The sequence below is a fragment of the Heterocephalus glaber genome, unplaced genomic scaffold, assembly GCF_053883595.1.
Source record: "Heterocephalus glaber isolate CG9 unplaced genomic scaffold, H.glaber_assembly_v1.0 deba00001497, whole genome shotgun sequence".
Classification (NCBI taxonomy): Eukaryota; Metazoa; Chordata; class Mammalia; order Rodentia; family Bathyergidae; genus Heterocephalus; species Heterocephalus glaber.
This window is the reverse complement of record NW_028258320.1, coordinates 61,960,309-61,985,740: the sequence shown is the minus strand read 5'-3', so window position 1 is coordinate 61,985,740 and position 25,432 is coordinate 61,960,309. Positions and strand designations below refer to the sequence as shown.

General features: G+C 47.4%; 1 protein-coding gene across 3 annotated transcripts in view; it reads left to right on the top strand.

Annotated features, from left to right (window-relative positions):
• The window catches only part of Dmbt1 (deleted in malignant brain tumors 1), a 28,494-nt gene extending 3,165 nt beyond the window's left edge, over positions 1-25,329 (top strand). The window contains exons 2-19 of one of the 3 annotated variants that reach the window (XM_087185196.1): positions 1,171-1,200; positions 1,946-1,975; positions 4,078-4,389; positions 5,364-5,408; positions 7,575-7,898; positions 8,879-8,908; positions 9,715-9,750; positions 11,209-11,532; positions 11,898-11,924; positions 12,974-13,127; positions 13,393-13,592; positions 14,943-14,963; positions 15,937-15,966; positions 16,237-16,387; positions 17,842-18,050; positions 18,946-19,130; positions 22,107-22,495; positions 24,780-25,329. In XM_087185196.1, coding sequence (XP_087041322.1) covers positions 1,171-1,200; positions 1,946-1,975; positions 4,078-4,389; positions 5,364-5,408; positions 7,575-7,898; positions 8,879-8,908; positions 9,715-9,750; positions 11,209-11,532; positions 11,898-11,924; positions 12,974-13,127; positions 13,393-13,592; positions 14,943-14,963; positions 15,937-15,966; positions 16,237-16,387; positions 17,842-18,050; positions 18,946-19,130; positions 22,107-22,495; positions 24,780-25,086 — 2,804 coding nt within the window. In that variant the 3' untranslated portion in view covers positions 25,087-25,329. The remainder of the gene's footprint in view (positions 1-1,170; positions 1,201-1,945; positions 1,976-4,077; positions 4,390-5,363; positions 5,409-7,574; positions 7,899-8,878; positions 8,909-9,714; positions 9,751-11,208; positions 11,533-11,897; positions 11,925-12,973; positions 13,128-13,392; positions 13,593-14,942; positions 14,964-15,936; positions 15,967-16,236; positions 16,388-17,841; positions 18,051-18,945; positions 19,131-22,106; positions 22,496-24,779) is intronic. The other 2 variants (XM_087185197.1, XM_087185198.1) reach the window with 2 other exon arrangements.
• The last annotated feature ends 103 nt before the right edge of the window (positions 25,330-25,432 follow it).

Here is a 25,432-nt window from a genome sequence, read left to right as displayed (position 1 = left end):
TTTAAATTCCACGGACATTGTCTCATTTGGAAATCTTTCCCTGACATATGCTCAACACGCTTAAGGCTCACCGTACATATACAGAGAGAGAGGGAGAGAGAGAGGGAGAGAATCACTTGTACACACTTGTACACACAGACAGATACACACATGAACACAGACACAGATACACAAAGATCAGCATGATATACATACACACATAGATACATACATAGACATACAGAAAAATGCACACACAGACAGGTACATACAGGCACACACACAGATACCCGTACACATGTAAAAGCATACATGTCACGTACACAGAGACACATGCATATATAAATGCTTACACATAATTACAGACTCACAAAGATAGAGATGGATACAAGCATAGACACGTGAAGACAAAGAGACAGATAACTTCACGGACACACAGGCACACACACTGCCGCTCACTCTCCCATAGAAGCTAGCCTGGCACTTGTGCTTGTGCAAGGCTCTCTGGGGATGTTTCTAGGATCCTGCTATGCATGGTCTAAGGACCAGCCCTTGCTCGTTTAGTGCTCATCTGGGCACCTTGCACCACCAAGAACCCAACAGATGCCTGGCTCACACCACCACCACAACAAGAAGCCTAGGTGCTCCTGTGCCAGGTGTTGGCATGGCAGGACAGAGCTGCGACCATGAGCTGCCTCAGCCTCCTGACTGATCCTGAGCAGTATTGCTATTTCCTTATATATACTTTTGGGGGCCTAAACGCTATCAGGAAAACTATTAACCACACACTTGTCATTGAGAATATTTGTCTCTCAGTATCCACAGGGGTTCGGTTCCAAGAAGATCCTCAGATGTTCAAGTCCCTTACATATAACGGAGTAGTATTTGTTTATAACTTACACCCATTCTCCCTGTATTATTGTTCTAGAACCTTTTCTTTCTTGACAAATTACAATGGAATTTCATTGTTTCATTGTTTTAAATTGGCTTTTGGGGGAGGCAGCAGGGCAGATATGTGTAACACACCTGCTTGGGGTCCACACGACTGACCTCAGATACGAGCTGTTGATCTATGCACAGTTGCTGTGTCTCTGCTTCAGTCACCTATATTGCTTCCCAGGTGGGTTTCTTGCCAGGATTCCTGTGAGTGAAACATGAACACATATGATTTTTCTCTTTATTTCTTCACAGGTGTTACTGAATCAGATGTTCTCATATCTGGTAAGTACTTTGAAATGAATTTCCTATATTAGCCTAGAATTTATTTTTTCACTCTCTACAGTTATTAATGTCTTAAGAATAAATACTAAGCTTTAATGAATGGTATGGGGACTTCATAAAAGGCACATAAAAGTATGATTTGTGTCCCTTCTAGACATGCAAAAGCAATAGAAACTTCTCCCATGCACAGCATAAATGAACCATGTGGTAATACAGTTCTGTTCTCCCTAAATGTTATTTTGTCCCCGCCTCAAAATTCAGTGCATATCTCAATCAAATAGAAAGCAGTTCTTTGGGATTCACCTCCCTCCCTCGACAGAGCCTGATTTGAAGGCCTGAGTTGGGACTCAAGAAGCTGCATTCCACACATAAGGACGTTCTCCCCACTGTACTTTGGGAAACCTTTCTGCCTGACCCAGCTTTGAAGGAGACTATGATGTTCCCAGTGTAGTTATAGGAGCCTCTGCTAAGAATTTCCAAAGAAAGTGACAGAGGATATGTGTATATATTTTAAATATTGCCTATTTTTGTTCAGAATGTTTAAACATATTGAGCCCTTCGTCTAAAACCGACTTAATCTGCTGTTGCAAAAATTCACTTTAAGCAAGAATTATTAGAGCACACAAACTCATGGTTTAACTACAGCACCCCCTGGCAGGATTGCGAGGGGAAACCGAAGTCAGTTTCTGCAACATGTAGATCATTTCTGAACATCTTTCCTAACGTGAATTTGCTTTCTATCTAGGTTCAGAGGCCCCACACTCTACAGGCTTTGGTAAGACTTGTTTTCCCATCTACTCTTCCTTTCAGGGTCTCGATTATTGGCTTGGACAGTCAGATCTGCTGCTGTTGTTAGCCAGTGGAAGCCGAGTGCACCCTGGGCCACAGAACAAATGCTTGGCTTTAAAATTCAGGGATGGACTGGGGTTGACAGATGTGGGTTCCAAGCCCTTGGGCATATCCGAGATGCACACTCAGCCGATCCCATTTGTCATTGTCCTTCTTTCCTCTCTCTGCCTCTCAACAATTTGGTTGAGAAGGGGTAGCCGAAAACAGTCAGTGCTTCTTCTATGCAGTAAGGACAATTATCTTAAAGGTAAATGACATCTGGCAGGATATAAAATTTTCAGTATTGCCTGGCACATAATAAATGCTCAACTAGTATGTATAATAAGTGCTATTTTCATGAAATCTTCCCAAGTGCACTTTGAGGTAGGTATCACTATGCCCATTTTGCAGATGGAGAAGTTAGGGCACAGTTAGGTAATTGGTCAGTACTTCATTGTATAACGTCACATGCGTGGTAAGTGGTAGGGCAGAGATTTGAACCCAAGACTGGTCCTCCTGATTCTGGTTCTTCATAATAAATGAGCCCATCCATCTCCCACTTTTTCTACTGCGAGTATGTAGACCTCTGTGCCCAAGATTGATATGTCAGGGTCACCCAGGACAACTAACTTGCCAATTGGTCCCTTGATCTGTTGAGGCCACTCATTTCCCTTCTAGGATATGCCTTGAGAGATGCAGATGTAGCCTGGGAGGGACTTGAGAAGCAGCTCTTTTTTTTTTTTTTTTTTTTGTACCGGGGATCAAACTCAGGTCCTTGCGCTTTCGAGGCAGGTGGCGAAAGCTTTTTGAGTGATACCTTCCCCCCACCCCCACCCCCGCAGGGGCTAGGCTAAGGCAAGAATATGAACTCTTCTGGAGGGACATTCATGAGAGTAACCAGAAGGGGGCAGCAAGGAGTCAACAGGCCCCAAATAGACTTTGAAATGCTCTGAAAATGGTCCCTTAGTCTTTCTTTCCTCTTTCCTGGGCTTTTCCACATTCTACTCCCACTCCAAACCAATAACAAGCACCTGCCTACCTTGCAGCCCATTCCAATTTGGCACTTTTTGGTGACAGATTTCTCATAAAACCACCCAGCATCTGGCTCCTGCTGTCGGGACTCTGGGCTTGATCCTCAAACCTGCTCTCTATTTCCTTGCCTAACCAGTGTAACTTTTCATTATGGGTGACTGAGTGGCATCATGCCAGGCAGCAGCATGGTGCCCACCGGCTCCTTTACTATGGTCATCTTTACCGTGGGAGAAGAACCTGAAAGTGTAGGTTGAGGACCCCTGTTGGCCAAATGCCTGCATATACTTGATCTTGATGGGAGTGGAGAGTACATTGAAGTGCTTTGAGCAGGGCAGTGACTTGAATATACTTGTAGTTTGTGAAGATAAAACTTGGGGGCTGTCTGGGGAGACAGATGACAGGAAGAGGCACAAAGCAAGCACTTCACGAATGTGGTTGGATCAGTGATGGTGAATGGATTCCAGAAGCGGGGAGTAGAGGCAGACAGATCAACTGGGAGGGCCCTAAGTAGGGTGGGTTCAAGAGAATGAAGGTGTAACCTGGTGAAAGAGCAGTGGATATAAAAAAGGGTATCCTTGGTGATAAGTTGGATGTAGAGGAAAGAGGAGGAATCAAATGTGATGCGCAAATTTCCAACGAAGTTGGTTTGGAGCAGACTGCATCATCCCTCTGAATGGAGGAGAAAGACTGCTGAATTCCAGATGGTAGGATGGGAGCTCCCAGAAGCCAATGAAATGTTGGTCTAGAACTCAGGGCTGGGACTGTCAGGGCTGACTCAGGACCAGAGAGACAGCTTTGGGGTCCTCTGTCTAGAACGTTCTCAGAGTACAAGAACTTTTCCAGGTGCGGATGACAGTGAGAAGAAGAGGGGAAAGACGTAATATTTAAGGTCCCGAGGAGGGAGAATCAGTGAAGAGGAGGGCATGGGGTGCCCAGAGGAGAAGGGGGAGCATGGGACAGTGTAAGCCAAGGGGGCAGAGAGCACCTAGACCACAGCTCTCTGCCGTGTTGATGCAGGTTTGCCCCTGAGGCTGGTGAATGGCAGTGACTGGTGCCAGGGCCGAGTGGAGGTCCTGTACCAAGGCTACTGGGGCACCGTGTGTGATGACAGCTGGAACACCCAGGATGCAGATGTCGTTTGTCGGCAGCTCGGCTGTGGCCATTCTGTGTCGGCCCCAGGCGGGGCTCAGTTTGGTCAGGGATCGGGGAACATTCTCTTGGGTGCAGTGTACTGCTCAGGATGGGAGCCCGACCTGTCGAGCTGCCGCCACGATGGCTGGTACAACCATGATTGTGGCCACAAGGAAGACGCTGGAGTCGTGTGCTCAGGTAGTGCAGCTGTCACCTCTTGCTCTTGTGCGTGCGCGTTGAGGCAGTATCACGGTGCGTGTATGTGCATGCATGTGTGCATGTTTCCTTCTCTGCCGTGAGTCATGCCTTGTTTGGCGTTGGAAGACCAGTATTAGTGTCCCTTTTCACACATAAAGATGTCAAGGCTCAGAGAGGGTAAGGGGACTGCCTGTTGTCCAAAGCTGGGAAGTGATGGAGCCAGGTTTCAGTCTGAATCTCCCCCGAGCTTGTCGATGCCATCAGTCAGTAGATTGGCCCTGATGAACAGCAGCACGACCTTCCCTGACCCAAGGGACAGCTTCTCCTTTTTAAAGGGGATGCTGTGGGTGGGGCAACAGTCGGTCCTTAGCACTTAAATGTACCCAAGATCGCATTGGGGAGTAGCCAATACGTTCTCTGTGTAAGTTGTTCACTGGCATCTGCCCTGCATCCTGGACTCTGCAGTGTCACCATGTATAGGATGTGACTATGGTGATCCAACCCCCACTTACGAATGGACATTCTGAAGGAGCACGGTTCTCCAAGTGGCTACTTCGTAAGTGGGTTTATTTTGGCATTCTAGAATGTACCTCTGAAAACCACCTTTCTTCCTGGTTGGGGCCACTTTCTCAAGAATACCTTAGTGATGGCAAATATTTGTTAGAGTGTTTGAGCTATAGGAATGCCCGGATTTCAGTTGAAGTCCAATACTGTGGCTAGGTTGGGACTGTTAATGAACTGGGTGATGTTTTGGCAGAAGAGGAGGTGGAGGAGGATGAGATGAGCAAAAGATGTTCGTGGTAGAAGCCTAGCCAGCAAAGAGAGTGAGAAAGTTGTCTGGTTTCACAAGGAAAAAATCATAGCCTTTTCGTAGTGAAGGAGGCCTGCAGGATGCATTCAGCCCTTGCTTCCAAAGAGGCAGAGGACTACCCCACCTCAACAGTCAATGACCTCTTCCTTTCTCCACTCTGCAGATTCTTTGGCTTTCTCTGAGTCAAGCACTGAGAGAGCTCGACAAGGTAGGATCTGTTATGTGGGATTCCTGTAGGCTGACTGTCCCCACACACCCATATAGGCTCATCTCTGATCCTGAAGAAGTGCAAGAGGGCATAGGATGTGGGGTGCTCAACTCCAAAGGGGACTTGTCTGAATAGATTCTCAGGCTTACAAGGGATCTCTTTTGTGGATCGTGGATCCTCAGTGCGGGGAGGAACCAACCTGAAGAGGCATCTCCAAGGAGCTTTAAGGTGGAGCCTAGTGTCTTGTCTGTAGAGGTCTTGCTGCCCATACTCCTTTCCCTGTGGTCCTAACCCATCGATGCTGACTCTTGGCCAGATTGGGGTGCTGCATCTCAAGAGGCTTAAGTCGCCAGTCTGCTGGCACAGCATCCTTGCTCATTCCTTTTCCCTGAACCCATGTCAAGCTACCTTGGAAATCAAGACACCTCAGTCTGTGGGCATCAGAAGTCTTCTACTTCCCCCTGAGGACCGAGTAGAGGTGTACCAGGGTTCCTGGGGCACCGTGTGTGATGACAGCTGGCCAGTGTGGCCAATGTGGTCTGCAGGCACACTGCTCACACTGGCCACAGGAAATGCCTGGTTTGGGCAGGGCTCAGAGCTGATTGTCCTGGATGATGTGGCCTGCTCTGAAGTGAATCCCACCTGTGGAGCTGCCCCCACAGAGGATGGCTCTCCCATAACTGTGGACACTGTGAGAATGCTGGAGTTGTCTGCTCAGGCGGGCCCCTAAGAACACTGGGACTCTTACATTATGAATGGGCTCTGGTCATCTTTCTGGCCCTGCTCCCAGAACTTTCTGTGTGTATCCATGGCTTGTGGGTGTGGAAGCTGCTGCTCTCCCCTTCAACAGACAGATGGTGCCTGTAGGTGTTGGGAGGCTGATCTAGGCTCGGCCCTGGGAGAGAAGCTCTCAGCCTTGAACTGGGCCCTCAGGCTGTAAGTGGTACTGGCCTCACATCTGACCTGGAGAGGCAGAGCTGCAGTGGGCTCAGTACCTCCTTACTGGCTTGCTCACACTGTGTCTCCCCATGTGACAGCCCCTGACTCATTGACCATCCATACTTTGTCCCAGTGGTCACAAGGGGACAGTTGATTTTGGTGTCACTATTATTGGCTCATCCTTTCTGGCCAAATGATTCCCATCCCTACAGGCTGGTAGAACCTACAGAAGAGTGTAATCCTGTTCCTAATTAACAGTTTGCCATGGAAATTCTGGATTGTGTCACAGTATGCAAAATGGGAGGTCAGGATAGGAGCTATCTTAATCAGTTTCCTCATCTCTGAGACGTATTACCTGACACTCACAACTTAAAAGTGGAGAGGCTTATTTTGGCTCACGTTTTAGAAATTTCAGTCCATTTTCATCAGGCTAAAACACAAAACAGCATGGTGGAAGGTACTGCCACACAGGAAAGCTGCTGGTGTTATGGTGGCCTGGAAGAAGATGGCACAGTTTAATGACTGCGTGTCTGGTTAAAGGAGTTCTGATATGGCCCTCCAGCCTCTTCTGTGTGAGCAGATCATGTCTACTTTTACCAGGGATCTTAGAACTTGTCCTGTCAAAGATGCCTTATTCCCTCCCTGTTGCTCAGGCTCCCGTCAGGGTGTCCATTTCTGCCTTCCACTTTGCTAATGTGCAAATGTGGATGCATGCAGATGTGTATGTGATGGGAGTAGAGAGGACACTGTTTTCTTTTAACACTCCTCAAAACATTCTGCGATTCTGCAGGTCTCATCTACACAAAAAGGAGGCACAGACAATGGTGTGGGGAAGAGAGACATTAATGTTTCTGTTGCTTTTAAAATTCTGATTCTGCTCTGGTCCATTCCCAGATGCCTTTGGCTCTAACTGCCATGGTCTGGGAAATATTTGGATAAGAGGGCTTGGGTCAGCAGAAGGAAGCGCAGAGGTTTGGCAACAGAGAAGACAACATTTCACACTGAGACAGAAGACCTATATTATCTGAACCAGGGCGTTTTGGCTATGCATGAACTTTTCAGCTCCGGGGCCATTTTCTAGGAGTGAGAGGGTACCATAGTCTTCCTTTGTATTTAAAACTTCAGGAGAGAGTATAGGCACTGGGGAGTTGTCTGCACATCTACTATATAGCCCTGCCATCTTCCATGGAAACAGATTAAAATGTAGAAACATTGTGTGGTTTTCAGGAACAGATTCTGGTTTGTCCCTGAGGCTGGTGAACGGAGGGCACCGCTGTCAGGGTCGCGTGGAGGTCCTGTACCAGGGCTCCTGGGGCACCGTGTGTGATGACAGCTGGGACACCAACGATGCCAACGTGGTGTGCAGACAGCTGGGCTGTGGCTGGGCCAGGTCTGCTCCAGGAAATGCCCGGTTTGGTCAGGGTTCAGGACCAATTGTCCTAGACGACGTGGCCTGCTCAGGTCATGAGTCCTACCTGTGGAACTGTCCCCACCGTGGCTGGCTCTCCCACAACTGTGGACACCATGAGGATGCAGCAGTCATCTGCTCAGGTGAGCGCCTGTGACACCGGGATCTTCCTCCCTGAATGGGCTTCCACCAGGGCACCTGGCTCTGCACTCAGAACTTCACTTTCTCATCGATCATCACTGGGCTCCATGGTGGGTTGTGGTGTTTCCAGACCAAGCACCAGTCCCTTCAGGTCCCCAGTGCAGCTCCTCCTGCTCATGCAGTGGCCCTGCACTTTCTTCATGGCAGCTGACTCTGCAGGTCAATGCCACGCCCTCTAGTGAGAGAAGGAGCCTGCTCAGTCAATGTCCTGCTACAGATAGGGTCCCAATATTGATTTGGAGGTAACTGTGCTCTCCCGTGAATATTCCACAGCTGTACCATCCAGAAGGCAGGGATAGTTTGTGTTTTATGTTGCAGGGGGATAGGTCCATTGGCTTCCAATGCCAAGTAGCCCCTGGCATTATTTGTTCACATCTTTGTACATGTGATTCATACATTTCCTCTATCTCCTTGATGTTGTCATTTGAAGACTCCATGCAGTGAATAAAGATAGGGTTCACTTCTTATCACACAGGGAAGGAGGGATGTAAGGTAAGGTGTGAGCATGACAGAACGGAGGGCAGAAGCTTGCAATGAGACAGCTGTGGTGGAGCACTCTGGAGCATCACAGCAGGAGGGATCTCTGGAACTCAGATAGGATATCAGGATTGTCAGTGTGAGGGTGGATTGTCAGTGTGTTCACCTGCTCATTGCCTAGGAAAGCTTGACCTGCTTTCCTGTGTGTTAGCAAAGGCAGCCGAGGCATGGCCATGATTTCCCACCTGTGGGGAGTGAGCTTGAGGCACTGAGGTGTAGGCCACAGAGGAGGGGACTGGACGGAGCTCCCTGGAAGATGGAAAGATGGAGGAGGATGGATTCAGGCAGGATTCAGGCAGAGGCCTGTGCAGAGCTCAGACAGTGGATACATGGAGCCTCTTGTCACCCGTGTGCTCTGTGTCTAACCTCCGTCTCTTTCCCGCAGATGCTAACCCTCCATCCACAACCATAACGGGTGAGTCTAGTGTGCTGAGGTGGGATGTCCCTGATCCTCTGCTTCACTCTAAGGTCTATTACTGCTCTTGGCAACATTATGAGACGTATGATTTCCCCTCTTTGTAAATGTGGCACCAGAAAGGTGTTTTTTGCCTGGATTTTGGATTCACAAGCAGCTTTTTCCATTGACTCATCTGAGTTTTCATGAAATTCTTTGATGACCCAGTTGGTATCTCTTCTAGTTCAGAACTGTAGGCTCATGTTCAATAAGCTTTGGTCTTTTTCTTCAGCTGCCATGACCACTCTGAGAGTTCTGTACATTGTCTAACCTTCTGCTGAAACTAATGTTAGTACAGGAGAGAGTCCTCAGCTCCTCACTCTCACAAACTCCCTTGGATTACACAGGGCAGGCTATCTGTATTGTAAGGACGGAGGTCTTGCCAGGTAGGTGGAGGGGGATAGAGAATTTTTTCATATTTATAAAATGAAATACTTGCTTTATCCCTGGCCCATTACTACCCTAGTTAACCATTTGTGCCCTGCTGTCAGAGTGTGGGCAGTGCTGTCTGCTGCACTAGACTGATCGTTGGCCAGTAATGTGTAGACACAAGTTGCCTCACTGAGAACAGAACTCCGCAGGCTGAAGAGCTGGAGAGGCCAGTCTCATCTCCCTGTTTGCTTATGAGCCACTCAGAGAAGCAGCCTTGAGAAGATATTTAGGTCCAGAGGGCATTGTAATGAGGCCTGCCTGGCAGAGGAATTTTGTTGCCCTATGCTTTTCCTGCAAGTCTAATTTGAGCCATGTTTTCTTGTTGCCATTTGCAGATGTATGGCCTATCCGCACCACACCTACTCCAGGAGGTAAGAATTCTCTCAAACATGTCTGGGGCTCCCTCCCACTTCTGGATAAAACCTGGCCTTGGAAATAAAAGAATGAGGTTGAGAGGCCCTACCTAAGCCATGTCTCTGTGGGCTGGATGAGTCCAAAGTCTTTGAAGGCCAAGTTGTTGGTCTGATATTGGGTGGATGGTGACCTTGCTTCAGAAGCGTCCTGATCCAGTGCTCAGGGAAGATCCTTATGCAGGTGATCGAGACAGACCCCAGAAGAAGGAAGGATTCTATCAAGGCCTCGGTTAATGCAGAGGTGGCAGATATTTGAGCCCTGCTTCTCCAAGAAGAACTATGTTCCCGTCCCTTGCTGAAAGAGCCCTGCCTTTCACAGAGTGTTGCTCAGGCAGTGACCGAGCTCTTAGGGTTTGCTGACGGTGACATTTTGATCAGTTGGCACTCTAAAGAGCGTCACATTTTTTGACCCCACTGTGTTTCTGGTGGGCTTTCCAGTCCCAACCTGCGCCACGCCTGAAGAGTGAGAATCTTGGGAGCAGGCAAAGTCTATGCTGACATTTGCCTGGTGTTATCCCCTTGGTACCTGAATCTTGACTTCAGTGAGAGGTTAGCGTGAGTGTGGTCCAGCTGAACCACAGTGACAAGGCTGGAGTTGTGTAGAGTAACTTTAATGGAGACTGCCATGACAGTGTGCTGGCCTCCAGCCCTGCTCTGAGAGATGAGAGATAGGAGCTACAGCCACAGGTCAGTGACTCCAAAACCTGAAGAAGAGTCCTGATATGGGCTTCCAGCATCTTTTATGAGAGCAGAGGGTGCTGTGGGACATCTGTCTGAGCTCATCTTTGCCTCCCTTTTGCCCTGTCTCACACCAGAGGATCCATTTCTGCCTTCTGCTTCACTGATGTGCAGTGTGTGTGCATGTGTGGATGCAAGTCCATGCTTATGCAGGTGCCCTCCTGTGCAGTAGGGGTGGAGGTGACTCTGCTTCCTTGTAATACTCCCTGAAACACCCTGGCATTCTGCAGTCTCATCAATACACGGAGGAGGCACACACACTGATGTGGGAAGGAGAGAGATGGATGGTTCTGATGCCTTAGTTACCAGTAATCTCGATCCTGTCATGGAGCACTCTCTGTTGTCTTTGGCTTCAACTATCAGAGGCTGGGCAGTGATTCTGGACATGAGGTCTTGGGTCAGCAGAAGGACGTGCAGAGCCTTTGAAAGTGGGAAGATCCCAGACTGGAGAAACAGATGCTCAGGCTGATCTCCATCAGAGCCCTTGTGCTCTGCATGAACTCATGGTGACAACTGCCCCTGTCTAGCAAGGGAGGGGGTCACTTGCTTTTTCCTTGGGCCTTTAACCTGCGTGAGAAAGTTGGATCCTGGGAAGGAGTCTTGGCTTCATAGCCACAACATGGCCTTGATGTTCTTCACAGGAAGGGAATCAAAATTAAAATTATGTGTTCTGCCTAGGAAACGCTACTGGTTTTTCCCTGAGGCTGGTGAACGGAGGGCACCGCTGTCAGGGTCGCGTGGAGGTCCTGTACCAGGGCTCCTGGGGCACCGTGTGTGATGACAGCTGGGACACCAACGATGCCAACGTGGTGTGCAGACAGCTGGGCTGTGGCTGGGCCAGGTCTGCTCCAGGAAATGCCCGGTTTGGTCAGGGTTCAGGACCAATTGTCCTAGATGACGTGGCCTGCTCAGGTCATGAGTCCTACCTGTGGAACTGTCCCCACCGTGGCTGGCTCTCCCACAACTGTGGACACCATGAGGATGCAGCAGTCATCTGCTCAGGTGACGATACAATCGCTCTCTATTTTACTGGGTGCTTTTCCTTCAGAAGGGGTCCTCCGCCCCAGCACGCTCTCACTCTGGGCCTCACTGTGGCATGGGCATTCTGTCAACTGCAGAGGCAAATCTCTGCTGTCTCTAAGCTTGGCTGTATTGCGGGGCTTCCCTAGGTTTGTCCCTATAGCAAAGGAGAGTTTAATGCAATCTAAGGAGGTAAGTGCTAACTCCCCTTCCACTGCCTCTCAGGAAGTGTTTCCAAGTGATGAAGGGGAATGGCCTCAACATTTGTCTTGCATATCATCCCAAGGGACTTGTTCCAGGAAGTCTGAGCCCTGAGACTCACTCATGTTTTCATTTCTTCCTTGCAGATGTACAAACTCCCTTTACAACAGTAGGTGAGTCTGCCTTTTCTTAAGAGAATAGACTTAAAGGATTTTACTTATTATAGTACCTCTAAAGATTTGGAAGGAAGAAGGGAGACAGATTAATAAACCAACCATTTCAAGCCAGGCATAGTGATGCACCCCTGTAATCCCACCCCTCAGGAGGCTGAGGCAGGAGAATTGCTATGAATTCAAGACCAGCCTGGGCTATATGGTGGGTTCAAGACCAGCCTGAACTACATAGTAAGACTGTCTCAAAAAACAAGTACATTAATTAATTAATTAACTAACAAGTATTCATGCTTTTCCATATAATTTCACAGTGCAAGTATGTTTTAAAAGCTCTCTTAAAAAGTGATATGGCTACTTTTTTGTGTCATTAAAACTTCCTTCGTATACTTTTCAATGCCTGCATTGTATTCTGTTATGCAGCTATGCCACAATTTAGGCTACATTTCTAGCCCTTTTATTTTTTATAGTTGAGACAGGGTCTCATTAAGATGCTAGCTTTCCTGGACTGGGCTCAAGCATGTCATCCTCTGCCTCAGCCTTCTTGAGTGCTGGGATAACAGTTGTGTGCCACCATACCCAGCTTGTTACTGCATCTTTGTTACCTAGCACTGTGCCTGCCAATCAGGAAATACTTGTTGAAAGAATGAATACATAATTACTATTGTATTTTGACAAACATTCTGGAAACACACATACGTACAATAGAACATGTCTTATATCTCATAACATTAATTTTCACTTCAGAGAATATAATAAATACTTTTTCTGTGGCCTTAAAGTTAGTATTTTGATGGCATTAAAATTATTTCTATACTGTAAGGATTAACACCTGCACAGTTTTCCATTATATGGTTGTATCATAATTTAGTTAAACATTTCCTAATTGTAGGACAAAAGAAATAGGTTATATAATTAAGCATCCAGTTATATAATTAAGTCATGTTATAAAGTATAAAGGATGAAGCCATGAAGATTCTTACTGTAAAGATGATTGCCTGTCATGAATTTCTTGAAGACAATGGGGTCATCTCCCTCTCTCTCCTTTATAGTACCCTTTGTGAATTGTGGTGGCGTCTTATACAATGCCAGTGGGACATTCTCCAGCCCATCCTACCCTGGATACTATCCCAACAATGCCCTGTGTGTGTGGCAAATAGAAGTGCGCTCCGATTATCGCATAGACCTGGGATTCTACGACCTGCAGTAAGTCTCACCAGATCACCCTGTGAAGAGTGGGTCTTCCATGGCATACCTGGTGTTGTAGCTGGTGTTTTCACTCTTGTGTACTATGCACAAGCAACAGCAATGTTTTGATCTCTACTGCGGGGGGTGGTGGCAGGGCAGCCCTTTGGTCTGTTGTTAATTACACATGTAATCAGCAACATCACTTGTAAATGTCCAAATTATCTATAAAATGGAGGAACCATAGTAACTGCAAGGTTGACTTGGATATATATTTTCTATACAGGTTGGAGGGGTATAGTCCTTGTATAGATTATGTTGAAATCTTCGATGGATCACTGAATAGCAATAATTCGCTAGGGAGGATCTGTAACGGCAGCGGGCAAATATTCACATCTTCTAGCAACCGAATGACCATTCAATTCCGAAGTGATGTCAGTTTCCAAAACACTGGCTTTTTGGCTTGGTATAACTCCTTTCCAAGAGGTAAGTGTACACTAGCCCTGACCAGTGAGGCTTGGAGGACTTAGCCAGCCTCTCGTGAATTCACTGTGGTTCCCAGGGAAATCAAAGAGGTGTTTTGGTGATACTTTGTCCATTCTCCCTATTTTACAGCTGACCTATGTGAACCGCAGGAGGGTTAGGTCTTTGGGCAAAGAAGTCAAATATACAGAATAGGGGACACATCTGGCCTTGGGTCTGCTACCAAATCCCTGGGGATTTGGGGACTCTCACTGCTGAGCCAGCAGTCCCCAACTGGAGGACAGGGGTCCTAGCTCTGTGATGTCTGGCGCCCTTTCCAGCTTTACATGGGTCCAGTGTTTCTGCTCTTATGTTTAGACGCTTCTGTTTGGAAACTCTGGCATGGGGAAAGGCCTCTGGAGTATTGGGCCTTTGAGATATGTTGTGGGACATGGTCATCATCTTCTGCTGCATGTATCTTTTAGATGGCAGCTTGAGATTGGTCAATGGAAACTCCTCCTGTGCGGGGCGTGTGGAAGTTTACCATGACGGCTGGTGGGGGACTGTTTATGATGACTCCTGGGGCATACAGGATGCACAGGTGGTCTGCAGACAGCTGGGCTGTGGAGATGCATTTCAAGCCACAACAAATGCCTACTTTCACCCTGGCTCTGGCCCTATCACCCTGGGATGATGTGGAATGCTTGGGGATAGAAACCACTCTCTGGCAGTGCCAGAGCTGAGACTGGTTCTCCCATAACTGTGGCCGCTCTGAAGATGCTGGTGTCATCTGTACAGGCGTGGCAAGGTGTCACGAAAGTCCCATTTCCCTGTAACCCATTATAAAGTGAAAGTTTGAGGCCAGTGTCCGCTGGTGTCTATGGCTCAGACCTAGAGGTGGGAATGGTAGAAACTTTTCAGCTGGTGCCCTTGGCCTTCCACTTCAGAAGACCATGCATGAGCCACTTTATCTTTGACCAGTTTTGGGGTCCTGAGGGTATCATGCTGGCTATATGACTTTTAGCAATGATTCAACATCTCTAATCTTCACTTTCCTCATTCATTAATGGGCATGATCGTGCTAGCACTTGCTTCCAATGGCAATTGGTATGATCTTAGAACTATTCTGGGCAAGTAAAAAATGATGGTGGTTGTGACCACCAGCTGTGATGCTGATGACCTGCAAATAATTATGGGGCTGTGAAAGCAGCTGGGAAGCCCACCTAAGCCTCCTCCCAATCACAATAACTCGATGGGCCACAGTGTACTCATCCTTAGGGTCAGATTATGAGTCACTGGATGTGTCCCTGCTCCATGCTGACCACTCCTCCTAGTCAATTTTGTAACCTATGTACTTCTTCTGTCTAATTTTAGGAAACTACTCATCAACAGCAAGTAAGTACCTGTGATTTGCATCTTACTTTCTAGGCCTCCATGTCTCTCAGCTGTTGCTGACTAGACTTTGTGGGATATGTTGGTCACCTCCCAAGGGTTTGCCTGTCATGTCTTCCTGGCAGGCTGCATCCCCTGCACTGGCTGTCTTAACCCTGGTAGGCCACAGGACACTTTGCCCCTGTGGTTAGTGTCTTGGCTGATTAGGATTCAGATCTCCAGTTAGTCCCCAGGAGAGGCCTGCCACCTGTATGACCTATCTGTCCCTTCCCTGACACCAGACCCTGTCTAGGAGAGGCCAAATAGAGCTTGCTTCATCATAGAGTATGTGCCATAATGGGCAACAGTCCCTCCTCATCTGCTCCTCAGTCCAGCCTGCTACTCTCAGCACACTTCTGGCTCCTTGGTTCCTTCCTCTCCATCACCACCCTTGATGCCTCTCACTTCTTGCTTCCTGCAGCAGCAATTTCAGGTCCATCCCCTCCCGTCTTTCTCCACAAAGCAGCCAGGGGGTGTCTTTGTAAAATGTGGGTGTCACTTCTGCCCAATTGTTAGTTCCAGCCTCAGCCTTCAAAGGCTTTGAGGCCTCAGGGCCTTCCACAATTCCCTTCCCTTGGTTTGTGCCTTCCTTGCCATCCACATGCAAGTCCCCAGGTCTCTCATGCTGGGCCCCTTTGCATGTGCTGTTCCTGCTGCCTGGAATACCTTCCTCCCTCTGCCAGTTCCCCAGGTTCCTGCCCTCTGTTCCCCACAAAGTCTGGACCAGGAGCCAAACCACTGGCTCCCATCCCAGGGCTTTCCTTTATCTTATTTACATTTCAAGACACATCATCCTCTCCTCCACCTGTGACATTCCTGAGTCACCCCCCGCCCCCCGAAACACAGGGCTGGCATCGTGTCTGGCACAGATAATCCAGCACTCAGCAACTGCATTGACGATACCAAAAAACTGATCATGATTTTTCTTTGTCAACAGCTGCTTTCCCCATCACCAGCCGTCCAAACAGTAAGTTCTGAACTCCCTGAAAAGCCTGTGGCAGAGATGCTTGAATATCCCCTTCCCTCTCCCTCAATGACGAGGACACTGTGGAGGGCTGATGGGAATGGGTAGGAGAAAACTTATCTAAGCATAGCCTCCCCAGGAGGCTGTCTCCCTGACCCTTGGTGGATGGTCCCGGTTCAGGGCACCTCTCATTGTGTCCCTGCCTTGGAGACTGTGTAAAAAATTTTCTCACATTACTGTGCAGTCAGCAGCATTTCCATTTTGTCCTTACAGCAAATTATTCCTGCGGAGGTTTCCTGTCCCAATCATCAGGGCGCTTTTCAAGCCCGTTCTACCCTGGGAACTATCCCAACAACGCCAGATGTGTGTGGGACATTGAAGTTCCAAACAACAACCTTGTCACTATCATCTTCACAGATGTCCAGTGAGTATGTGGATGCAAAGCAGAATGCATCAGGGACCCCATGGACATTTCGAAAGAGAAGACAGGGTACTTAGAAATTCAAGGGTGATGTTTGTCTAGGTGCTATTTTAAATGATGGGTTTCATTTTTGACTTAGCCTAGCAACAGTTTATGGGGAGTGGTAATAGATTGGGGATACAGCCCTGGAGGGGACAAGGGCTCCGAGTTAAAGTTCCAGATCTTCCACTAATTTGCTGTAGGACCACAGGAAGTCATGCATCTTTCCTGAGCCTCAGTCAAAAGAGGGGAATGAAATATCTTCTCTCCTCACCTCCCTGACTGTTGAGAAAGTCAGTGCTATGTCATGACTACGTCAAAATACTTGGAAGATGTTACCCAGTGGGAGGGAGGGAATGTTGTTAGGAGCAATGATGGTCTTGGGGTAGTAATGTGAATAATCCTATTAACTACACCCATTTTGTTGAACTCTCCTTACCACGCCTTCCTTTCTCTCATGAGTTCCTGGGGTTTGGCAGATGGAGGATATTACTGCTGATCAGACATTAGGCTGTCTGTTCTTCCCCCAATTACAAGTGAAAATCATTGTTTTAAGCAGAGGACATCACCAAAAGTGCATTAATACTTGATCTATCCAAGAAGGGGGGTGGCAAGCTGAGAGTGAAGAGGCACCAGAGTTTTCTAGAATCCCAGACAAGGGGGTACCATACTTTCTTCTCTAACAACTATCACTGAACAAAACAGTTATCTCTCTTGATTTCTGTTTGCAGAAATCTTGGAAGTCTCTGCCTTGATCATTCAGTTGGGGTTTTCCAAAAGATACATGATTCAAATCTCCTTGTCACTGTGTTACAATGGCTGCACCTAAAGCTCCTGATTCCTAGGGGACAAAGCTGGCCTTGGCTACTCTTTGGCCAGCATATCAGTAACAGTGACCACCACCACTTTTGACATTATATAAAGCACTTCTCCATATGCTATTTATTGGAGCCTCAGAACTGCCCTCTTCCATATACACGGACAGAATCATTTCACCTTTGTCAATAAGAAACTTGAACACCAGAAGGTTATTTGATTTGCCTGATATTTATTTCTTCAATGATTTATTTATAACACTATGGACTCATGGATGTATATTTCACTCTCTAGAAGAACCAAGGTCTCTTTGATGAAAGAAAAATGGTTCAAGTCGAATATACATCCTTCCTTCAACAATTTAAAGGGTTTTTAGGAGAGGGCTATAGATTTTGTATGTGTGATTCCAGAAGGGTGGATGAGGACCCACGCATGGCAATCACGGGAAAACAAATCCCACTTGATTTAAGGAAATCTACTCTTCAATGATGAACTTTGTCAGCATTTGTAGCGTAAAAGTCTGACCTCCTCCCTGAGATCTGTTCCCCTATATCAAAGTCTGGACAGAAGTAGAACTAAAACTGTCTGTTTTGTCTCTGCAGGCTTGAAGGTGGCTGCAGCTTTGATTATATTGAGGTTTTCGATGGCCCCCACTATAGTTCCCCTCTCATTGCTAAGATCTGTGATGGGTACAGGGGCTCCTTCATCTCAACATCGAACTTCATGTCAGTTCGCTTCACCAGCGACATCAGTGTCACACGGAGAGGGTTCCATGCTGAGTACTACTCCACCTTTACTAATGACAGCACACGTAAGTTTCCTGTGAGAATGCTTGGTTCAGAATGGGGACATCACTGAGAGCCTTCTGTTGCTCAGCTGTCCTGTGGTTGTGAAATACAAAATTAGGTCAGCCCCGTCAGAGCCCCAGGGCTTGGTTTCCTGCCTAGCCAGGCCTTGGACACTGAGTCTTGGGAATCTAGCTGCTGGATATGAGGTCAAGGGCCAGCACTGGATGATTGGCAGTGTATTAGTCTTATTGTAGTCAGCAAAGAGGAAGTAGACGGTACAAGATCAGGCTTTCAGCAGATAGTAAGAAATCAGTGCCAAAGGCAGAATAAGCACCTGATTTGAAGCTTCATGACCTTCATTGAATACGGGACACTGGCCAAGTCCTGAGACCTAACAAAGTAGACTTCCATCTGAAGATGCATGGGGCTGGTCACAGCCACTTCCAGCAGCAGCCATGTGGCTCCAATCTGAGGTGTTATATGGACTGATGTATACAGTGATCAAGGGCCAGGCAAGATGCTGTCCAAGGTCTTTTAAGCAGTCAGAATCTGAAGCACTGACTTTCTCCATAGCTACATGACCTTACTTTAAAATCACCCAAATTTGACTGTTGAGCTACTTTACTTGTAAACAAATAGTAATGTGGCAAAATATTTCACTTGTTTAAAATCTTGCCTCCTGTTGTCCATCAGGGACATCCTAAGTCCATTTGCCTCCTTTGGGCTTTCATGAGGAGGGGTTGATGGAGTTGCAGAGCACCCAGGGGCTGCAATGAGATATATTCTATCCATGCACCCTAAATGCTAACTGTGTGCACCACTGTCTCTATCTTTGCTCCTTTATATGGAAAAAGCACCCAGTAGGACTTGTGGGGCTTGGGGACACTGACCAAGTGTATTATGTGCCCTGTCCATCAGATCTGTTTTGTCTGCCGAATCACATGCAAGCCAGTGTGAGCAGGGCCTACCTCCAATCCCTGGGCTTTTCTGCCAGTGACCTTGTCATTTCTGCCTGGAACGGGAACTACCAGTGTCAGCCCCAGATAACCCGGAGTCATGTGATATTCACAATTCCCTACTTGGGCTGTGGCACCATCAGGCAGGTAAGCCTGGAATTGCTCACTCCACTTCCTACTGAGCATGCTTTCCTACAGTGATATATACCATGCATCTTGAATGCTTGGGATCCTCATGTTATAATTAGAACAGTCAGACCAAGGGAAGATAGAAATCTCTGGGACCATGATCTAGCTATAGCTGCTTCCAAATAGGAGGAAGTAGGAGGACAGAAGAAAGCTCAGTGGGCAATTTCTCCAGCTGTATCTTGCAGAGAGTGCACCTGGTAGGCTGCCACTCCCACCAGCAATAACAAGGGCAGCTCCAGGTCAGTTATGAGTTTTATAGGGGCCTAAAGCTTGTATAGTGTGGGGCTGAGATGAGTGAGAATGGCAGGGGCCCCATTAAACCAAAGAATACATCTATATCTTACTTTCCTGAGCTTTCCAGAAGTGCATGGCTATGCAAACACATTGCTAAGCCTTGGAGAAAGCCTATTCGCTCATTAGTGTCACAATTAACTGGTTTCTGCTGCTACCATTTGTTGAGCTGTCACCATCTAGGGTGACAAACCATCCTGGTTTCCCTGAAAATGCAGATTTTAGCACAGAATGTCCCATGTCCCAGGAAATCCTTCAGTCCTGGGCAAATTGGGACCGTTGTCATTTTACAAGTAGCAGATGCTGTGATTAGTCCATAGCCTGCTCCCTCAATTTCTCAAGTATTCACCTATTGTCATCCTTGCTTTAAAAATGGGAAACAAGGGCCGGGGATTTAGCTCAGTGGTTCTGCTGCCTGCCTCTAAAAATGGGAAACTGAGCTGAGAGAAACCAGGCATGTTGCCCAAGGCTGCTCAGCCATGAAGGGGTAGGGCTGACACCAGAATCTGAAAATCTGAAGAAACTTGTGCTGAGGGAAAGGAGCCGTGCCTATGACTCCATTTGTATTAAAGTTAGAACTGGAGAATAAATGTGCAGTGACAGGATGCTTATCCACGGCTGTTTGCTACCAGGTTGGAGGGGTAGCTGCCAGGAGTAGGAGGGAGCTGTGGGGCAATGAGAATGTTCTGAGGCAGTGATGACATCGTCAAACCATTGAAAGTACAGTACATTTATCCCGGGTGCATTTAATTTTAAATTAGCAATTCTAAGTTCTGAATTTTTGCCTGATACCTAAATAACCATTTCAAGATTTTGTGTTAAGGACCAAAACAATGATAATACTTTTCTTTGGCTTAGGATTGCAGGTCATACATAGTATGAAATGCTCACATTGATTGTACAATGTATGTGGAGCACACAAGGCCAGCCAGGGCCATGTTCCTGCACCAGAAACGTAGTGACCACTTGCCATGTGGCAGTCGCTGTGCTAGGTGCTAAGGTGATGCTCTTCATTACCTGGAAAACATGTTCCTGCTCTTTTGACTCACAAGAAACAGCTAGGAAGGGGACAGTCATTTCACCAACTAGATGGGCCCACTGGCTATGAATGCCTGGGTCTGAGGGCCTACAATGGCTACATGGTCCACAGCTCCCCTAATCAGATCTTATATACACCAGGTCCCCTTTGAAGAGGAATTTGGTGGGTCAGGTAGACTTACTTCAGGGAAGAGTCCATATCAGCCATGTCATGCAAGTGGTTTGTTCCAACTGGCTTTTATATTTCATCCTATAAGTTAATCATGTTGGGTTCTGATTTGTCATGAGTTTAGGCCCTGGGAGTCAGCCTATCAATAGTGATGATTGCTTCAGAAGCAACCTTGTTCAGTATCCCAACCAGCCAGCAATAGAGTTTTACCCTTGACAGTGTATAAGACTAAAATGAAAAGTTTCTCTTCCTTTTTACATTTAAAGATTAAGGTTGCCTTAGATGTTAGGATTTCTGTTTGGGTCACTAATGGTGTTATTTTTCTGTTCATTCTCGCAAAAGTATTCATGGCGTGCTGGGACTCAAAGGATGTGGGACTGGAAGAGATTTGGTTTTGGCCATCGTAGGACTTGCTAGGAGAAGAAATCCCACAGTCCCCAGCCGGGCGATGATATTCTCGTCCTCACCACCAGGGCTGTGTGATCACAATCGTGAAGCTTCCAGGAGGTCTTGTTGCCTGTGTCCTCTTGGCCATTTGGAGTGACAGCTCCCTGCCTCGCCCTCCCCTCATCCTAGCACTTCCATAGCACTGCTGGCCCCTGTTCCTTTCATTCATTCCATTGACACTTACAGATGCTACCAATGCTACTGGTGACACTATGTCAAGCCCTCAAGAAAGAATGTTTAGACATCATCTTTCCTGTAAGATGATCACAGCTTCCAAGAATAGGGCTCCCGTCCCGGGGAAAAGTCACTTTTAAGAGATGGTAGGCACATCAAATTGCATGAGGGGCCAAGATTCTTAGGAATTTGTTGGTTAGTGAAAGGCACAGTAGCAAATGGTCCTGTGGTATAGAGAGGTGGGACAGAATGGCTCCAGGGTGCCCAACCCCAGAGACCAACCCTGCTACTAGTGTTACTCTGTATCTCTATGGCTTCTAGCTCCCATAGTATCAGTCATCAAGCTGCAGCAGTTACCAGTCAATCAAAACACCAAGCAGTTAACACTGATCTCACCAGACCCCCCTCTGATGAGTATGCGTCTTCCTCCCCTATGACTCCCAGAAGCAGTGAGAATGAAGCAGAATATTTTGTTCTGAGCCTTGAAACATGGAGTCCAAGCTCAGCTAGTCACATGGTAGGTCAAGAGACCATCCAAACACACCAATCTTGCCATGAGGAAGAGCAACGACTGGCCCACACCATGGTCCCCATCATGTGGTAGAGGAGTGCGAGGAGGAAGTCTTACTAGTTGAGCTGGACATCCAGGCCAGATAATAGCAGCCACAGGAACAGGCATGGGCCATCTGTATGTGGTCTGGGAATATTTTGAAGTTTGTGGAGTCATTTCCTTCTTGTTATAAATCAAATCAGCAATGAAATTCTCTTACCAGAAGACATTTGGCTAACTCTGCTCTCCTGCCTGCCTCTCCTAGGTCGATAATGAAACCATCAGTTATTCCAACCTCCTCAAAGCAGCTGTTTCAAATGGCATCATCAAAAGGAGAAAGGACCTCCACATTCATGTCAGCTGCAAGATGCTCCAGAACACCTGGGTCAACACCATGTACATCACTAATGACACCATTGAGGTCCAGGAAATCCAGTATGGCAATTTCAACGTGAACATTTCTTTCTTTACCTCCCCCTCCTTCTTATATCCTGTGACTCATAGCCCATACTATGTGGACCTGGATCAGAATTTGTATGTTCAGGCTGAAATCCTCCATTCTGATGCCTCCCTGGCCTTATTTGTGGACACTTGTGTGGCTTCACCATACCCCAATGACTTCTCATCATTGACTTATGATCTCATCCGGAGAGGGTAAGTACTACTTTATAGGTTTAAACCTCTGCCTGATAATTCAAACATAGTGGCGCAGAAGGCTCAGAGTACAGATTTTAGTTAACTGAAATTCTTAGGAGTGGAGGCTTAGCTAGACCCTTTTCTAGTTTTAGTAATATCTTGTGACTTTTTCTTTTGAGAGCCTTTCTTGTTGTGTCCTGGACAACATCCCTGATTAGAGAGGCAGGATTTTCATGCATCATCTCCAGTTAACACGTAGGAGAAATGGAATGACTCACCAGTGGTCACTCAATAAGTTGGCTGTAAACTGTGATTAGACCCTAGGTGACCAAACACTATGCTTTGGTTAAAACTATCTGTGTTTAATGGGAAAAGCATTGGTTTGGGAGCGGAACAAGGTTGAAATGCATACCTCTTTGGGCCAGTTTCCTCACCTGTCAATTGTGATAATGATGCCCACATCATAAGGCTTTCCTATTACAAGAAAAAGCAGGTGGTCCACAGGATCACTGCATTGAAGTCATCAGAAGGTCTTTGTGACTTCCATGGGCCTGGAAAGTTCTCCAGTTCAGCTCAGGAGGTGCAGGGGTCAGGCCAATGTGCTTCGTTACTCCAGCTTCCCAGATGAGGCGCTCTGCAGAGGTGGGCGAGACTCTGCTGCTTTCCCTGATGGGGTCCTGAGAAGCCAGAGGTACAAGTCCAGTCCTACTCTGTGTTCCCTGCTGGTAGTGGCACTGCACTTTTTGACTTGCAAAGTGGCCTTTAATATCTTAGTAGCCATTGCCTCCTAAGAAATTATGCTGACAGGGTAAGGATTGCTGCTAGGAACAAAGGGTGAGGATTAAAGATCACACCTCCGCAAGGTACTAAAAGCAGCATCTCTTTCCAGGCACAGTTGGAACATGTGTCAGTTGAGTAAACAAGGGGTAAGGCTCATCTTGTCTGTAATCTATGCAGTTGGTTCAACTAGCAGCCGTCCCCCCAGCAACAGATGGAAAGAAAGGTTACCCAGATCCCCTCTCTCCATAGAGGAACAAGTTGGCATTTGAGTGGATACAGAATGATTGAAATGAATGCAAATAAATGAGCAATTTAATAGCCTGCCAAAAGATTCTTGTCTGTTGGTGACATTCTGCCACCTATGTAGTGATGCTGTTTTACAAAAGGAGGGGTACTAAATGCATGTGGAGAAGAGAAATCCAATGAGGGTGCTACTTAAAGATGCTGTTGATGTATGAGAGCTCCCTGGCCTGTACCAAATGCCCTACCTCTGAATGAGCCTCTGGGTTTTTCTCTCACCTTGGCCACTAAGGAGGTTGCTGTGGGAAAAACAAAACAAAACAAAGAGATCTGAGTATTTGAAAGCAGCTGAAGTGAAGGTAGAGGCAGGAAGTAAGCTTTGGAAGACAGAGGAGGGAGGGTAAGCAGACCCAGGACAAGTTTCTGGGACAACCAGGCTGTCCTGGGACTGCGGCCATTCATCCACAAGACATTCACACCCCGTGGTCCCCAGGCCAGCTTACCTCACTCTTCTCTTGCCCCCTCATTCAAAGCCCCACCATTATAACTGCACATGGTTTCTCATGGGGAGATGCACCTTTGTTCATATCTAGTAAAATTCCCTAAGCAGATTCTTAAGTCACTTTCCCTCTACCACCAGCTGGGACAAGGGAATGAGGAAGGAATTCTGCCAAGGGAATGAGGAGATGCTTGGATACTGGAGTAGGGGTCCTACGTGGTCCACAGGCCAGTGTGGAAAGTACAGCTGCACAGGGCTCAGGAGAGGCCCAGTGGTTCAGGAGAGAGAGGCCCTGGAAGAAGGAGAGCCAGGCAGGCTGGGGAACACTGACATTGCCCAACTTAGAGCCAAATGTCACTTTGCCTGGCCCTGCAACCAGGAAAGGGAAAGAAGTTATCTTTTTTCCTCCCCTGTATTTGGCCTGCTCCTGGGCTGCAAACTTGAGCTTCTACTTCCTGACTCCCCGGCTTAGTTGCGGCCACTGAGCACGTGTTCTTACTTGAACCCTAATCTTCTGTGCTGTGCAAGGCCCGGTTGTCTGCCTGGAAACTCCAGGGGGACTCGGAACTGGAAGCTGCTGGTGATGCATCAGCCTGTCAGGGTTTGTCTGCATCCCTGGCAGTGAGTGTGTGATCCACATGGTCTTCAGAAAGGAAGTGAGGTCGCTCGGGAGGCCGAGGCGGCCAGGATGGGCTGTGGAGTTCCACGCTTGGTATAACTGAGTCATGATAAATCCAGTGCCTTGGTGAGAACTAACAGGGTTTTTTTATCCTATTCTTCCAGGTGCATAAGGGATGAAACCTTTCAAGTCTACTCCCAACCATCTCCCCGGATTGTCCGAATGAAATTCAAATCCTTCCACTTCCTGAACCGCTTCCCCTCAGTGTACCTGCAGTGTAAACTGGTGGTGTGCAGAGCGTATGACTACTCTTCCCGGTGCTACAGAGGCTGTGTGGTGAGATCCAAGAGAGATGTGGGCCCCTACCAGGAAAAATTGGATGTAATCCTGGGACCCATCCAGCAGCAGGTTCCCCCTGAGGAGAAGAGGAGCCTGGGTAGGTCACCCTCGGATGACCCCGCTGCTCGCTAAAGCCTGGCCCTATGACACTCATGGAATTAGGATGCTTCTGTTGGTGTTATGTTACAGCCCAAAGTGAATACCTACTATGTGCCAGGCATGCTGTGCTATGCCTGGGCAGACAGTTCTGACCCAGAAGGCGTATAGACCTGAGGCTTTATCCTCTGCTTCTCGTGCATACAATGAAAATGCTATTCCTTACCTTTACTACCGCTGAGAGGGTTCAATAAAGTAATGTTAATTAAACTGCCTTGACCCCTGAGTAGTGTGTGTCATTGGGTACTTTATGAACAATAGCTTTTGTTACTGTTGGTATTATCACCCATAGTAACAACCCTAATGATGCTATTATTCCTCA